The sequence below is a fragment of the Cladophialophora yegresii genome (assembly GCF_000585515.1).
Source record: "Cladophialophora yegresii CBS 114405 chromosome Unknown aczIN-supercont1.2, whole genome shotgun sequence".
NCBI lineage: Eukaryota > Fungi > Ascomycota > Eurotiomycetes > Chaetothyriales > Herpotrichiellaceae > Cladophialophora > Cladophialophora yegresii.
In genome coordinates, this window is record NW_006913046.1 from 3,805,357 (window position 1) to 3,821,585 (window position 16,229).

Below are 16,229 nucleotides of genomic sequence, written 5' to 3' on the forward strand. Positions count from 1 at the left end.
GTCATGGTATTGTAGTTGTGAATATGCCACCAGGCAGGGTGTGGCAGAAAACATTCACTCACAATGTTGAATAGCAAGGCTGCGAGAAATTCCGAAGCAGAGGTGACATAACTTACTGAGCCCCATTGATGCCGTTGAAAATCCGTATAAACAGGGGCGCCATTCTTCCTCCATTGATAGCGTTCGAGTATTATTGTTCAACGAGCATTCGGACCCCCAGCGTTCGAAACGCCATGTGGTCGACATTCTGAGCTGTCGCTTCAGCACCAGCGGTTGGTGGGTGGCCTTGTCGAGACGGTCGCCCTCCAATTCCCTGCCTATAGCCTCCAGCAAATGGAGAGATCTTCACCAGCAAACCTCCGAGTCTGATGGCATCTAGCCACAGAAGAGATATGCGGCATACTTGGTAGAGCTGGTGTTGTTGGGTGTAAGCCACCAGCCGATACACCCCAACAACCGAGTGCCGCGTCCCAGTTGCTGACCGTTGCTTTCAAAGTCGAATGTATACATCCCTTTCCAAAGGCCCACAGCACTTCGCCGTGAAGATTGTACCGCCATCGTCGACCAGCTCCGAAAGACAGAAGGAAGACAGTGAAATGTGTGAGATAAGGAAGGTCTGCGAAGCTGTGGAGAAGTCGTTGCAAAACGGACACTCAGGCGGAGATGGGCGCCACCTCGATCTCCTCAAGGCACAACCGAGTGCCCGCTTCAAGATGTACACAATACCTATAAAAGCGGCAGTACCCATGAAGGAGAGGTAGCATTCCGTTTGCGGATCCGCAAGAAGACACGATGACCCAGCCGATATACGATGTGGTGATCGTCGGTGCCGGCCTGTCGGGCCTCCAGGCTGCATGCACCGTCCACCAGGCAGGTCTAAGCTACGTCGTCCTTGAAGCGCGAGACCGTGTTGGAGGGAGGACGTTGACGGCTCGATCGAGCACCGGAACGGCGAAAGCCGAGTTGGGCGCAGCATGGATCAACGACACAAACCAGAGTCGCATGTGGGCGCTCGCGGAAGAATTGGGCCTGCATACCTTTGTCCAAAACACGGATGGCGATGTCGTCGTGCAAGACTTTGATGGAAGCCTGGTGAAGTTCCCGTACGGCGAAGCGCCGAAGGTCTGGTGCTCACCTAGTACTGATGCCGACGTGACGCGCAGTACAGACCCGATGCTGACCTTGTGAACGAACAGTACCCGTCAGACCAGGACACGGAGTCATGCATCTCAATCCGAGACCTGGTTGAGAACCTCTCCACCACCCAGTCGCCCTCTATCTTCTCGCCGGGCCCTCACCGGGACAGTCTTGACTCGATCTCGTTCGAGACTTTCCTGCAGCGTGCCAGAGTGACGGATAAGGCGCTGGCCACTGCTCAGGTGTGGACTCACGCCATGCTCGGCGTGGACCCGTCCGAGGTATCGGCTTTGTACTTTATAGAATGTAAGTCCCGCTCCACCACCACGCTGGAGTGTTCACCATTGACGGGACACTGACAGACTGCGCCGCCGGGGGAGGCCTGATGACGATGCGCTCCGACAGCAAAGGAGGCGGCCAGTACCTCCGTATCCGCGAAGGGACCTCATCATTCGCAGAGGGTCTACTCGAGAAGTTGAACCCGAGATCCATCAAGCTGAGCAGCCCTGTGGCAGAGATCCATCAACAACCAGACGGGACCGGGACAGAGACAGGAACGGTCTCAATCTCCGTTGGAGGCCCAGCGCCAGCGCCGCCGCAGACGTACCTGGCTCGCAGAGTCATCGTCTCCGTTCCCACGCCCGTGTACAGAACCATCAAATTCTCCCCGGCCCTACCGGCCGCGAAGAGCGCAATCGTCAACCGTACACGCTACGGGTTCTACACGAAATATATCGTCAACTTCAGCGAGGCGTTCTGGACCAAGAGTCGGTTATGCGGCCTCGCACAGTCGTTCGTCGGCCCCGTCTCTGTTTTCCGCGACACAAGTCTCGGCCCCGAGCAGCCCGCCATGACATGTTTCATCGGCGGCAGTTTCGGCAGGAAGTGGGCATCGCAGGACGCCGAGGCCAAGAAAGCGTCCGTCCTCAAACAGATGGGTGAAATCTTCGCGGGTGGCGAGGATATCAGCGAGTTCGTGGTTGAAGCGGTCGAGTCGCCGTGGATGGAGGAGGAATTTTCCGGCTGGGGCTGTCCGTGTGCGAACATGCCTCCCGGCGTGCTCGCGCAGGGGTGGGACGCGCTGTGTGCGCCGTTTGGGCATGTCTTCTTTGTGGGCACGGAACTCAGCACCGTGTGGCGAGGATATATGGAGGGGGCTGTGAGGAGTGGGGAGAGCGGTGCTTGGCAGGCCATTGCTGATCTTAGGGGCGGAAGGCGGCAGCAGCAGCAGCAGCAGCAGACTTCAAAGCTGTAGATCTGAGGGTCGGAAAACAGCAGAGTTCAAAGCTGTAGGTCTCAGTGCCACTTGTCGTTGTGGTCCATCAGTCTACCAGATACCAGTAAGGCTGGGGAGGGAGAGGCGGAGGCGAACAAGCCTTGTTTTTGTTCGTGCTGTTATCCACCAAGGCTATCAAATGGAGAAGCAAGGGGCTGAACAGATTTGCCCCTTATCGTTGCTACCCACCAAGGCTCCTAGGGAGGAATGGAGAAAGCAAGACTATACCTGAGTTGAACAAACCACGTTGTCGTTGTGTTGATCGCGGATCTGGGTACGTTACAGTATCCCCACCCATTCATTCATTGAGGCTTTGACAGCAATCAGAGGGTAATTAATTAGACGGCAAATGTCCGATCCCGCCATTGCTACACAGGAGCATAAGGTGCACCGATAGTACTGGGAAAGGAGTATATGCAGTACAGTACTTTGGTCTCGTAAGGGGACGAGATGAGATGTGTTGACATCCTCGGTCTCAACATCGCAGCTTGACACAAACTGCTTCGACTTTCAGGACACGCGTTGAGCGTGCAAGGTCATTTCGGACCCAGGGCGGACTTGAGATCCATTTCTCGGATACGTGACAGAGGTTGCCGACCTCCTCGGTAACACCTTACCTTTCAACGTGCTTCTCAATCAGGAGATTCTCTGTAGAAAGCGCAACGATGAGAGGGATCGGAGAGGGATCGGGGAGAGAGATAGAAAGCCGAAAAGATCTGCCGTTACTGTGTTCTAGATGAGCGCCTATTTCGCCTGATACATATGTACTTTGATCTTCTCACTTCTATCGTTGCGGCAAAATCATGTCAAAGTGCTGGAAGACGGGACAAGCATGGCTGGGGTCACTTCATCTCGTTTCGTCTCGTGGCAGGTCGAAGGACGACGCCCCTCTCAACGCTGATAAATCCCGCCTCACTCGTCCCCGACACAGACGTCTTTTCAGCATCCTCTCATACATAGCATAGCATGGCCCGTCCGTCTTTGTGGTGAGAGGCCAAGCCCAGTCGACGTTTATCTATTCATTAGTTTCGCCTCATTTCATTCCACAGCATTCGCGTTCAGAAAATCCCACAGTTGCGCACTTCTGCTCCGAGGGGCTCTCTATCGCCAAGCCAACCTCCCTTCGCAGACGCGGTGATATCATTGTGTTGCAAATCGACATAAATCACAAAAATAAACTCAGGGTGGCAAACTGCGCGGAAATTTCCCCTGTTCATTATATCCCTCGCCCGCCCTGCCCCATACCAGACGGAGCCCGATCCAAAGCAGGGAAAGTCGTCAGCATGCACTTCGTCACTCGCCGACGTGCCTCGAGCGCGTGACAGTAGTAAGATGTGGGAGAATCGTGTATGGCGTAGGTCGTCAAGTCGTGCAGCTGGTGTCAATGTCGGGAGGTGGAGGTGGTATAAGCGAGAGGAGGAGGGAAATAATCTCTCTATAGGCAACACACACAAAACCGGGGGGTGGGGGGGGGCTTTTTTCGCTCGTCTCCGTGTCGAGTCAGGTGGAATTTTTCATGGGGATAGACTGGACAAGCCACGCGAACAGGCGGGTTAGGTGTAACAGCTCACAAGCTCATCGTGAGCCATTCCCACTCCTGGCTGTTTCCGTGCGCAGTCCCACCCATGTTGTGGACACCGCTGTTGAGCAAGCCGCCTTGCATGACGGAGGCCATAGTGGTGGCCCCAGCTGTCGAAGGAATGCTGGCTGTTTTGGACCGAGTCACTGGTGCTTGAGCGATTTTCGGTGTGGGCTGGCCGCTCGCGTCCTGCATTTCTGTCTCGTTTGCCGCAATACTTCCCCCCATGATAGGTAGCGTGTTGGTCGAAGCGCGGGACTGACGTCTTTGGCGTTTCGGTGTCACCTGAACTGGTCGAGCCATGTTCGGACCCGGTTGCACGGGTGGTTTCGGCGGCGCCGCAGCAATCGGTACGACTCCGGGTTTACCTCCTGTGATACCAGGCGGGTAGCTCGTGGGCGTGGTGACCGCCGAACCGGAATGCGCGGATCCCTGCACAGAGGCTGGAGACGCCGAGTTCTGTTCGCTATTGGCATTGCCAGATGTCGGCGTAGTCACTGGCGTCTGCTGGACCGAGTTTTTGCGAGAAGCCTTTTTCGAGGCTCGGGTGGCGGCGGAACCCATGGGTATAGTGCTGCCACTTCCACGGTTCCGTTTCTTGATGACATCCGTTTTTAGGGACAGTGGACGCACCACGCCATGGAGTTTCAGGAACAATCCGCACGCATTGCATAGAGGATGGCCTTCGGGATTTCGTCGCCACAGAGGCGTGGTCTGGGTAAAACAGTTCGTACACGTCGTTGGCACTCCGTTCTGGTCGGTATTTTTGGGCCCGGGGCTGCCGGGCCTTGACGGTTGTCGACTGCTAAAGCCCGATTCTCCGGGTGAACTAACCGTGGACGGCATATGCTGGTTATTCAACGCGGGTGTCGAAGTCGTCCTGGGTATCTTCTGCCTCCGTGGATCTTGGTCTCGGTTTCGGATGTCGCTGATCGATGCAGCCGAGCCGTGTGTTCGGCTGAGGAGGGACGAGGCCCAATCTGGAGGTGAATTTACCATTTCCGCTCCGCCAATCCTCACTTGTTTTCCAGGGCCACCAAAACGCTGCACGTGGCCATAATCGGCAACGCTTGCGTCCCAGGGCAGCCCCGAGTTCAAATCCAGCGTCGGATCGTTCAACTGAGCGTACTCGGACTGGATCATGGCGAAATTTGCATCGTCGTCCTCGCCGTCCGAGTCGGCGCCAAACTGAAACAGATTGTCATTGCCAGCCACAGAAATCCCGGGCGAAACCCGTCGTCCGTACTCAGGAACAAGTACTCTGGACGGGTCAACGTGTTGTTGGAGGGAAAACCCGTTGGCAGCTGGAGCCGAGCCGACGCCATTCATCAGAGAATAGACCTGCTCGTTGCTGGAGCCGTAGCCAAACTGAGGAGCGGAAGGCGCCATCAGGTGCGTCCCTCGGTGGGCTGGATAGAAGGGCATGGTACGCGTGTGACCACTTTGATCAAAATAGAATGTCCCATCACCTTCATGACCGGGTTGGGGGGTCGAAACAGCGGATGGGTAGCCGGACTGAGGAGGCGAGTAGAAATCTGCAGAGTTGAGAGACGAGGGGATGGACGACTGAAGGTATCCATTCGTGAAGGGTCCGCTGCTGACCATGGGCGAAGCCGCAGGCGAGAAGGCGAAATTCTGCTGAAAAGGACCAGCAGATGTCAGGATGGGGTCCTCCTGAAGATGAAACGAGTCCAGCTGCAGAGACACTGGGTTTTGAAAGCTGTTTGGACCCGAGAATTGCGGCGCAGTTGTCTGATCCAACGCATAGTCAGGTACACCAGTGTCCATCTCACTGCCGTTGCTAGCATTCGGGCCAGGCAGAGGAGGCACCTGAGGAGAAAAGTCCGCCGGGCGCTTTCGGTTCTGAGAGACGAGATCATTAGGATCAAAGTGATGGCCATGAAGAGGACTGTGGCTTACTCCTCCTCCTCTCCTTTCGTCAATGCTCGTTTTGCGAACTCGTTTTCTGACGTAGTCAAATTCCGACGTTCGATGCGTGGGTATCGACGTCTGGGGCATTGACGAAGGCGGCAGATTCTTGGGGATGTGGACCTGTGGTTTGGTGCGTGTAGTAATGGGTAGAACAGGTGCTTGCGTGTTCCTAGGCTGCGTGACGGGCTCTGCTGTTGCGGGGGTCATCCCCCCTGCGGGCGAGGCAACAGAGCTTGGGACGATGAACTCATCAAGGTTCATGGGATCCGACGACTGCTCACGTTGAATGCCCTGGTCGATTGACTTGCGGAGCTGCTGAGCAATGCCGCTGGGCGCGGACGATGGCGTCGCTTGACGCTTGAGTTGTGCCTGCTTTTCACTGAAAAAGCTGTTAGTACCCGGTGCGACACGGTTGCTGTTCGCGGGGATTTTATTCCCATACGCTGCTTGTTGCTGCTCCCGGCGGCGCAGGTTCATGGCCATCATCCTCCAGGTCAGGTTCTCCATGCGCTCCTGGTTGGGCAGTCGAGACTTTGTGCGACTGTATAATTTCCATATCTGGGTCCCTAAAGGATCCTTCTTCTGCATCTCCTCCGGGTTCTCGATGTCGGAGGGACTGGTGTCGTCCTTCCACTCGGGGAAGACGGCGTCCCGCAGCAGCAACTCATTTCGAGCGACGGTGTCCGAGGTGGAGAGATCCAGATTGGAACTGAGGTTTGGGTTTGTCGACTTTGGCGGTTGAGCAAGATGGGAACTTATGTTGGATGTGGCCGTCGAGGACAGGTTTGCGGGCGACTGGCTGGTGGACGCAGTGTTGGCTGTGGTGTTGGATTCTAGACTACTTGACCAGGTTGACGAAGCTGTGTCGTCAAGACTCGAAGCCGGCTGCGGTCCAGGTCCAGAAGAGTGATCAGAGTGGCCGGCCGGGGAGTGGACGGCGTAGGCCGTGTGCGCGGTGCAAGTTGAAGCTGCGGTTCCCCCACGCTCACCATAATCCGCACTCGACATCACCGGGGCCAATTGGACAGGGTCGCGTGCTGCAACACGCTGAGATAGGACAACGGCAGAGAAAGGTCGGTCGTATACAGGTATGCTGGTATCATTACCAACACCGAAGCCACGATATGATGCAAGGGAAAGTAGTCGGCTGCGAGGCAAAAATAATTGGTAGCAGAGGATGGGCAAGCCGTGGCAGTGGCAGCAGTAGTGTCATCACCATGAGACAAGAGGAAAAGGTCGGCAAGAAGAGAGCTGCGCGAAAAGCACCTCGACGTCTAGCTTTCAGGGCGAGAGTGGGAGGTGTGCAGGTCAGCGGAGGGCACGCAACCTATGGGGATGGGGGGAGGCGTTGGAGGGTGGCCAGGGTGTCGGCGCAGCTTGGGCCAAGGTTCGAAGAAGTGGTGGAAGATGGTGCGTGATGGCGCGCCGGTTTAGTGCATGGCACTGGAGCAAATGGCGGCGCAAAGACCCGCTCGAGGGGCAATCCCAGAGGTACTTGCGCTGGACAGGACCCCCGGGATTGGCGACAGACTCGGGACATGGCTTCGAGGGAAGTGGATGAGTGGGATGAATGCACGAAACGGTCTAGGGTTGGCTCTCTGCAGATGCGCTGGACGCACGCAAACGAGAGTGGGTAAACCCGTTTAGAGTTACTGGACTGCGCGAGACGATCAAGAGACGAACCCTCGTAAAGAGCAGATGATGTGATGTAATGATTGCCGCCGGCCGCGTCTGACGAGCATTCTCCGAGAGACAGGAGAAAATAAATCCGATGTGACGGAACGCTCAAATCTTCGTGATTTCTGGGGGATGCTGCTGCTGCTGCTCATCGGCATTTCAGCACGATTGCGTAGCACCAGCCATTCCGAGAGGTGGTGGTCACTGCACGCTCACTATATTGGGGGGCGGCTCATCTGACACGTACCACCAGGGCACTCCGCGCCTTCCTCGAGAGAGTCTCACCTTAAGTCTCACATGAAGCATGCCACCCGGGGATCGCTGCACGCTCGGAGGGATGGGTAGCGCAGAGAGAAGGCCATCGGCAGAGCGCCGGTCAACGCCTGAGCCATCTGGCAGCCCACGCCAGAAACGGGTCAAGGGCAGCGAGGCTGGTGGGTAAGTCAAGAAGAAGTGGGACAACTTTCATATACACAGTATACGTACTCCGTACTGCGTAGTTATGTCGGAGCGGCCGTCGATTGGCCTGACTCGGTTTCGCATGGCCTTGTTAGCACGCTTGAATCTCTTCGGGACGAGTATTTGGGGACCCTTCAACATTGAGCGATGACGAGCGCTTGGGCGTCGCCAACCACATCACACCCGCACGTCACAATTTGACCCGGTAGTTCTCGGGAGTTCTGCCTGTTCCTTTGACAGATTGACCGAGACTGAGTCAATGGTGCCTGCGCTGCGGCTCGTGGAAGCCTACGAACTCTGCTTGCCGGTGTGCATCTGTCCTGCGCATGCGCCGCAAGAGAAGGGATCTTAGACTTCGGCGGGGCGCGCTTAGCGGGGTACACAGCATGAGCATATGGAGCCGTAAAATAGAAGCCGCCCACTGGCAGCTGGGCGATGGGTTTGAGGGATCATGCAAGCCCGGTGTGAGTGCCATATCCAGGGAACAGGGTCGTCTTAAGCGGTTCTTTTGCAGCCAGTCACACCGCGCTCATTAACCTCCCCTCTACCTGGTGGCTTTTGATAGCGTGGGTGGACACGGTACCGGGACAAAGTGGAGTGGTTGACCTTGGGAACTCTCTCGGCGTCCTTATTTCGGGCAGAATCATCCTGCTCGTTGCCCATGGCAGGACGCCGCAGGATTCGAGAAGCATGCCTAGACGCATGCATGCATTCTGCAGTCCGTCGTCGAGGACGTCGGCTATGAATGCAGATGGTAATACAAACAATAATGAGAAATCTCAATCAGCGCATTTGGTCGAGTCTGTAGTCGCCGCCATGCCACACAACTACTTACCACATGTAGTGCATGCGCGATCGTGCGAAGTAGGTATACGCGGGCAGTGGCTTTGCCTCTCGGGAAATGTGACGGAAGCCGACCTCGGCTGGAGGCAACAGTGAGGGAAATACTGGTACGTTGGAATGTTCATCAGCGTCGGGCGAAAGTACATAGAGGCAACATAGCAGTATCTATGGAGACGCTTAGGCAACTGACTCTGGTGAAAAGACCCGACCAAGTAGAAATCTACAATGTCGATACTTTCTTGCCCTGGCATGGAGAACATCTTGTTCTCAGCGATGAGGTTCAAGATGAGGTACCCTCTTCTCGAGAACATCCCGGAGCACGACCGCGAGTCAAGGCTCCCTGACTGCCGGGACGCTGACGGATTATTCTGTGCATGAACTTTCGAATACGAAGTGGTCCAGAAGCATGCCGCCGATTTCCAACCGTGATCCACCAAGATTCATATATATGGGCCTCATGTCCATCAATACCCGATGCCGGTGCGGCCCTGCTGTCCCTGACCCAAGCACCTCGCTCGATGACGAGAGTCAGTACTTGAGGATATGAAGGCCCGCCCCGACAACAAATTGCAGAATGCAATTGAGCGTCTGTTGCTTACTACTTCGATTTGCAACTCCAGATATTGTGAATATGCTCGCGTGAGCATTGCCTGCTGAAATGTCTGAAATTGGGGGGCAAATAATGGATTGCTTCTTGCAACATGCGACAACAACATGGCCCACTTCGCACTCCTTGAGGGGTACCTAGATCCCCATAGATTTACCGCGGCACGTCTTGTACCCCAACAAATCGTGGTTGGTCAGCGAGCACACCCTTCCGCTCCGCTCCTGGTCACCCAACTGCAGGGATCTCATGTGAAAACGAACTGTTCTAGGAACAGTAGCTCGTGTTTGCTCACCACACCAGGCCCGATCTCGTGCTCTCTTGCAATCCGACTAAATGCGTTTTGCATAGCTGGTGTGCAACTCAGCGAGCTGGGCCACTTAGTTTGTGGCGGACATCGATGCCAGCTCTTGCTAAAATCGGAAGCAAGCCCGAGGCTGTTTGGCACATCAGGCTGAGGGGCGTATTCTCATCCGGCTAAATTGTGGACGGTGGTTAAGAATGGCCGTGAGTGGAACTGTGGCTCGGAAAAGGGATCGCAGGCAGCGGCAGCTAGAGAATGCTGAACTTTTAGCCCGGCCCTTCACCCCGAACGAAAGCAATAATCCCACTTACTTGCATGGTGGCGCTGGCGCACAGTGTTTGACTTTCTTGAGGTGCAGTCCAAGACCAGCCTGATGAATGCTTGCCTTGTGCTGTATTGTGATCTTCCTCTTCTACTGCTTCATTCAGTATGAGCCGCAGTCTGCTCCGGAACGTGAGCCATCATTGTCAGCTTCCGGCTGCTGAAGGTCGAGGACAAAGCACAGAACAATGGATAAGTTCATTGTCCTGGGCACTCTGGCACTGCACAATCTCCATGATGCCCTGATGTGCATGAACACGAACACATTTCTCAGAGTGGGCCCCGATTTACACAGAAGCATGCATGCCCTGAATATTGCGCGTAAGCTCGTCGAAGCATGTGCTCTTTTTTCCCAAACTTCCTCTCGATGACATGAGTGCGCTTCCGAGACGTTCGTTCGGCACATCTCCGACTTCCGGCCCGAGGGCGTGAGGCATCGCTAAAATATCACCGCCGCAACCACATGGCAGGCGTGAACTTGGTGCAGTGCCGTTAATGCTCAACGAGTCGTGTGCGTCGAAAAAGCAGATTTAGAACTGAAGCACCCAGCCTTCGAGTCTTGCTTGGTCAAAGGTCTAGCCTCTGTCCTAGCCCACTCGCCCACTACTGCCTGCAAGCTTTCGATATGCGTACTGTACTCCAGGCCACCCTCGTTTGTACCGCTCCCTTCCCTTAGCGCGCGGCAAAGCACGCACTTGTGCATGCACCTTCTTGCGAGGCTTTGAAATAATATGTGCTACATGCTTGAGGTGCCGAACGCTCTGGCCGAGCACCAGAAACGACGGTTTCCGTTTCAGGGATTGCTGGTTACCTTGCTTCTTGGATGCCGAGAAATGGAAGGCAGAAGGGACTAACTTCTTCGCGTCATCACGGTGATCACTAGTGAGAGGCTTGTACTCGTTAAGGGGCCCTTCAATTCGACACTGGCAAGACAAAAACTGCTGTTCGGTCATTGGATGCTGGCAGGTGCCGACGGGGCTGATCCAACTGGTAACAAAGTCAGGACATGGGGACTGAAATAGTGGTCGTTTTGAAGTCCCGTCCACTCATTACGAGGTACTAGACTGCAGCATAAGTGTCCGAAGATCTGACGATCGGGCCACGTAGACAGTGATCCAAATATCGAGATTCGGCGCAGCGACCAAAGCCCAAGTCGGTTCTGATCAACTTTCGTCCTCCATCGAGAGTGATGTACTCCGTACTGAGCAGGCGAATCATTTCACACTGAAGTGGTACTTGTACTCATACGAGGTATGCGATATGGCCTGAGGTTCTGGCAGTTTGTGGCTGTGAACTTCAACAGAAATACTTCTTCTCCTCACTCGAGGCAAAGGAGCGCTCGTTGCTGCCGAAAGTGCCTCACCATGTCGCTCAATATCAAGTTGATGTCAAAGCGGTCGTTTGGCTAACCACGTACTCATGTAGTTTTGACATCCGTGGAAAGGCACCGTCATCGTTTGAGATAGGTCTGATTCTCTCTGAGAGGGCTACTTCCTCAGCTATGGTTGTGTATGCTGCCCATGGGCGTGCCTGCCTCACATGGCAGGGCAGAAAGGGAAAGACGTGCCTGCCGCGACACCAGATTGGCACTCAACCGCGTGCCCAGTAAGGCCCGGATAGTGCGTACCCAAGTAGACTTCACATGAATGGTTTTGAGAATCACCGTCTGATGGTATGGATATTTGTAGTCGAGTGTAATAAGCCGCTAAATCCCTTGAAGCCGATGAGCCGCTCGATGCATCCTGCCACTCACTCACCTTTCAACTGTTAACGGTCAACGAGAGGTGCTTACTGTTTCCCCCTGCTTCCTCGCCGGAGAACCGCCGCCGTCGCAACGGGCGCTCATGCAGAAAGAGCGGAAGAAGACTGGTGCGGTGAACGGGTTGACCGGGTATCCAGGGCGTATAATGTGTTGCGACCATTTCCTTCGGTGCTTCTAGGACACGCGACAGTAAGGCACGTGAGGAGGCCCAAAAAGTGGACTGAGAAATGGCAACATCAAGTTCTTTCACAACTCTTTGCTCATTCGAGCAGAGCCAAATTAGGAAGAGGAAGGGATACTTCGACAGCGTTGGTCAGCATCGTCTGAGTTGGTCCTCGGTGGACTCGCCGACGCAGCAACTGGGAGGTTCAATACTTGTCTAATGCAGCATACCGGGAAAAGCCCGCCTTGGTGATGTTGCGAGGTCGTAAGCGGAGTCCCCGGGATTGTCGCTACTCCGTCAAATGGGCGACCGAGCAAGGTTGAATGATGGACGGTCTAAAGTCCAGTCTCTAGGTCGAGATTCTTCTGATTGGGCTCAGTGTTAGCTGCTTTTTCCAAGCACAAGTATGAGCATCACCTTGGGAGAACAACGGCACCCTCTCTTCTCGTATCAGGTATCTCTCAGTTCTGGCCCACATAGTCACGCCTCCAGAAGAGGGTGTGGACCGTGCCCCCAGTCTGTCCAAGGCCGGTGAAAGACGGCGACTCCACGGCAAGCCTAACCTGGAAGTCTTCCAGTCCCCGACTACCCAGTCTGCACCACAGTGCTACTCGTACCTCCTCCTGCGAACGGCTTCAAGAATGGTGGTTGAGTATAGAGAAGTCGAATTACCACCGCATCCCTCGAAGGGTGTCGATAGTCGGTCACAAGACAACACGATCGTTGAATGGAATTCTCGATTGCTGGCGAGATTGGAGATCACTGACGGGCAGCAACGACCCAAGACGCTAGCATCATAGGCTGAAGTGGTATCCCTCGACGAGACCAGGATTGGAAGAGTCGCAACCCCCACGCTAGCGAAGGTTTCTCCGTGCTGCTGCCCTCCACCAATTCCCGTGCAGCGTCGCTGCTTACCTCCTAGCCTGGAGAGCAAAGTCCGCAAACATGCTCGTGCATGCGCGAGAACATCGCTTGTGACAGTAATCGTCTCGTGTGAGTAATGTGATTTCGTCAAACTCAGTCGACCTGATCTCGGCTGAGCTGCTCGATATCTCGTGGGAAATCAATGGTGCTGCCGTGGTCTACGGCCGAGTCGGACGACATACAAGCAGAAGGCTTGAGGTGAAAGTTTGCTGATATCCCGCATGCCGCCGCCGCACGCACTCATGAGTGCCAAGCACGCCCTGACGGGAACCGCACAGAAGCCTAGGGTCGTTGTAATTGCCAGAGTCCTGCCAACGAGTCACAGGCTCGGGAAGTCGACGGCTGCCGTGCACGAAGAACAGGCGAGGGAAGCTCTTACGAGGAAAGGCCGCGCAGTTGGTAACCATGGAACCTTTTTAAAGCACAGTAGGGCCAGTTTTTCCGTCGGCAAATGATAAGGGTAAGGAGATTAGCGACCGGTCTTTTCCCAATCACCTACTCCGTCTTTAACACTGATCAAGTGATGACAAAAAAAATTGATTGTGTTCGGTGACTCAATAGGCTGCGACCGCCCAGAAAGGAGTCACAATGCTGGGTTGGTGATAAGTGGACGACCCCGCGATAACACTCCGGGCATCCGTTTGCCGGCCTGATAAACAATCTGGGGCAAGGTCCTCAATTCAGCAGGTCATTGCGGACTCGAGGGCAGTATCTGGGTCATCCTTTCAGTCACCGCCTCTAAACTGGGCTGGCAACCTGAATGTTGTGTTTCATTCGATTCCTATCTGTTCATGTGACTCCATCCTTATCGTTGATGTCGTCTTGACTCCAACGAATAGCGCAAATGGCCTGTAGAGCCGCCCTCAGAGACCAAGACCGTGATGATGCCCGCGATGACGAGAATCTCCGCTGCGTTTTGATTCTGCAAGTGCTGGAACATTTCTCATCTGCGATTGGGCGCATTGCCAGCCTTGCTCACTTTCTGGACAACGCAACAGATGTAATTCGGATCGGGAAAGATGATGATTTCCTGGTGTTTCGTTCGTAGCCTAAGTAGCTGGACTTCGTCCTCGCTGGGACCACTTTCCGCATCTTCATCGTAGCTCCTATCCTTGTTTGTAGAGTCCGTGTCATCTCCATAGGCACCTGCCGTGAATGCTCCGTTGGGACGAGGCGCTCCCCGCGATGTGACCCCTAGAGTCTCTCCAAGCACATTGGCGTTGTTCACGAACTGGAAAATAGACGAGGCGAGAATCTCGACCGGTCTTGCACTCTGCTGGGCCTCTGCAGACTCCTCTGACTTCTCTGCTATCGACGCTCCTCCTCGCTCTGATCCTTCTAGACCACCCGTCGACCCAGGAACCTGCGACCACTGGTAGACTGCGGATTCCGGATCACCTCTCTGTTCCGGCAGGCCAGTGCCGGTCGCTCTTATAATAGAGCCATCTTTGCGGGATAGAATGAGGGTAGACTGGACGTTTGGTCTCTCGGTCAAGCCACGTAGCATGGCGTCGATGGAAGGGCCGTTCAAAGACTCCTGGACAGTACCGGTCAGTACATGTGAATCCGACGCTGGACCAGAAACACCGACTCTTTCAGCTTGAGCCATTCTGTCCACCTCTGTCTGGCTCTGCATCACTCATCTGGTACCTGCACCGAACGACGTCATGCCATGATGCTGATATCGCAATGGGCTTGATCAAACAACAGCGTACGTCTTCCGTTGTTTTCCGATTGCTAGAGTTCAGATTAATAAGGAGTGGCCGTGGTGTGAAGTTGTCAGGCAATCGCGTCGCGCGGTTGAGGCTGGAGCACGTGGAGCGTGGTAAGGTAGCGCACCCGAGCTGAGGGTTTCTCTTACAAACTGAATCCGCACCCTTGGAATTCGAGAATCACTTGCAGGATTGATGCGATGGGGGAGCGGCACGGCCCGTTATCTGAAAGGCTTATCTTGCATCCACCCCGCCGCCACCTGGAGAAAATCTTCCGTCCTTCGCGTTTGGGCCATCTATTTCTCCCTCATGAACGACTTTGACTCGCAGACATGGGATCGAGCGCAAAGAAAAAAAGAGAAAAGAAGAAAGACTTTCAAGTTCGACGGCCCTCTCACAACTGGCCCACAATCTAGCTAACACCGCCGCAGAAACAGAAATTGAAAGTTGGCAAGACACGACCCAAGGCTGATAATCACACCGATACGAGCTTCCGAGCCAAAGGTAGGGCGACTGTCCCAGCAAGCCTACATCTAGCTGACCACATGTGTAGCCATTGTTCTGAACCAGCAGCTCGACGTCGCCGCGCCGACTTACTCGTCGGTATTTCTTCACCAAGTCTCTCTGCTTAATTCACGTTCCGACTCCCAAAGGAAAGATGCCCTCGCCCACTTGACAAATTACGTTGCATCGAGCTCTCCAGGAGAAGCTTTGCCGATTACCACCAGTTCTCTTCTCGGTAGCATCTATCCTCTCGTTCTAAATGGCTCCTCTGGGGTCCGGAATCAGTTGCTCAAGTTGTTGCACGCATTGCCCAAAGAAGACATCCGAGACCATGTCCACAGGGCTCTACCATATGTTCGTGCCGGGATAACACACCTGTCGCGAGATGTCCGTGCGACGGCCATCGACTTTCTATCCTTTCTGATACGGATCGCAGGAACGGATCTTGTCTCCTGTCCTGGTGGATGGCACCAAACTCTGGAATGCCTTACGACAGTTCTTGGTTGGAGATCAGCCTCCAGCAAAGCTTCATTTGCTGGAGACGTCAAATCTACAGCTCGCATCATGAATGTCCTTTCTGACTTGTTGCTTGCGGGTCTTCTCATGGACAAGCTATCTTCCTCTCAGCCCGACCCACTGGTCACAGAATTCCCCTTGTGGCGGGTTGAGACACTCCTCGTGGCGACAAAGTCGAACGTGTACGCTTATCTGAATCTCTTTGGGGCGCAAGCAGAGGATGACAGCCAGATCCTTGATGAACAGGAGGATAGATTACAAAACTTCAACCGCCATTTCCGCGATCCTGTCTTGGCCGGTGTTGAGGCAGCAATGAAAGAGGGCGGAGAGCTGGGCCGTGCCGCAGGTTTGGTGGTCAAGACATTGGAACGTGCACGGAATACCTGAGCGACAGCACTGCTGGACATTTTGCTCAGACGGCTTGTGAATGAGAGCCCACCGCCGTCTCCCCTCCCTTGACGACCAAGATCACGGACGATGATCAAACCTTTACAGCATCCCGCCAGTGCAAGCAAC

General features: G+C 54.8%; 4 protein-coding genes across 4 annotated transcripts; 2 read left to right on the plus strand and 2 right to left on the minus strand.

The window, feature by feature from the left end:
- Positions 1-792: 792 nt before the first annotated feature.
- Positions 793-2,392, plus strand: A1O7_03286 (uncharacterized protein; the record flags this gene model as incomplete). The annotated part of the gene is made up of 3 exons (XM_007757309.1): positions 793-1,122; positions 1,197-1,443; positions 1,500-2,392. 3 exons carry the CDS (start codon positions 793-795, stop codon positions 2,390-2,392), a joined length of 1,470 nt encoding a protein of 489 aa, XP_007755499.1.
- Positions 2,393-3,980: 1,588 nt separating this feature from the next.
- On the minus strand, positions 3,981-6,932 carry A1O7_03287 (uncharacterized protein; the record flags this gene model as incomplete). The annotated part of the gene is made up of 3 exons (XM_007757310.1): positions 3,981-5,855; positions 5,913-6,303; positions 6,367-6,932. The coding sequence occupies 3 exons, from the start codon at positions 6,930-6,932 to the stop codon at positions 3,981-3,983; spliced, it is 2,832 nt and encodes a 943-aa protein (XP_007755500.1).
- Positions 6,933-13,924: 6,992 nt separating this feature from the next.
- A1O7_03288 (uncharacterized protein) lies at positions 13,925-14,590 on the minus strand (the record flags this gene model as incomplete). Its single annotated transcript, XM_007757311.1, has 1 exon — positions 13,925-14,590. The coding sequence occupies one exon, from the start codon at positions 14,588-14,590 to the stop codon at positions 13,925-13,927; it is 666 nt and encodes a 221-aa protein (XP_007755501.1).
- A 435-nt stretch (positions 14,591-15,025) lies between these two features.
- Positions 15,026-16,100, plus strand: A1O7_03289 (uncharacterized protein; the record flags this gene model as incomplete). Its single annotated transcript, XM_007757312.1, has 3 exons — positions 15,026-15,073; positions 15,125-15,197; positions 15,247-16,100. The coding sequence occupies 3 exons, from the start codon at positions 15,026-15,028 to the stop codon at positions 16,098-16,100; spliced, it is 975 nt and encodes a 324-aa protein (XP_007755502.1).
- Positions 16,101-16,229: the final 129 nt, after the last annotated feature.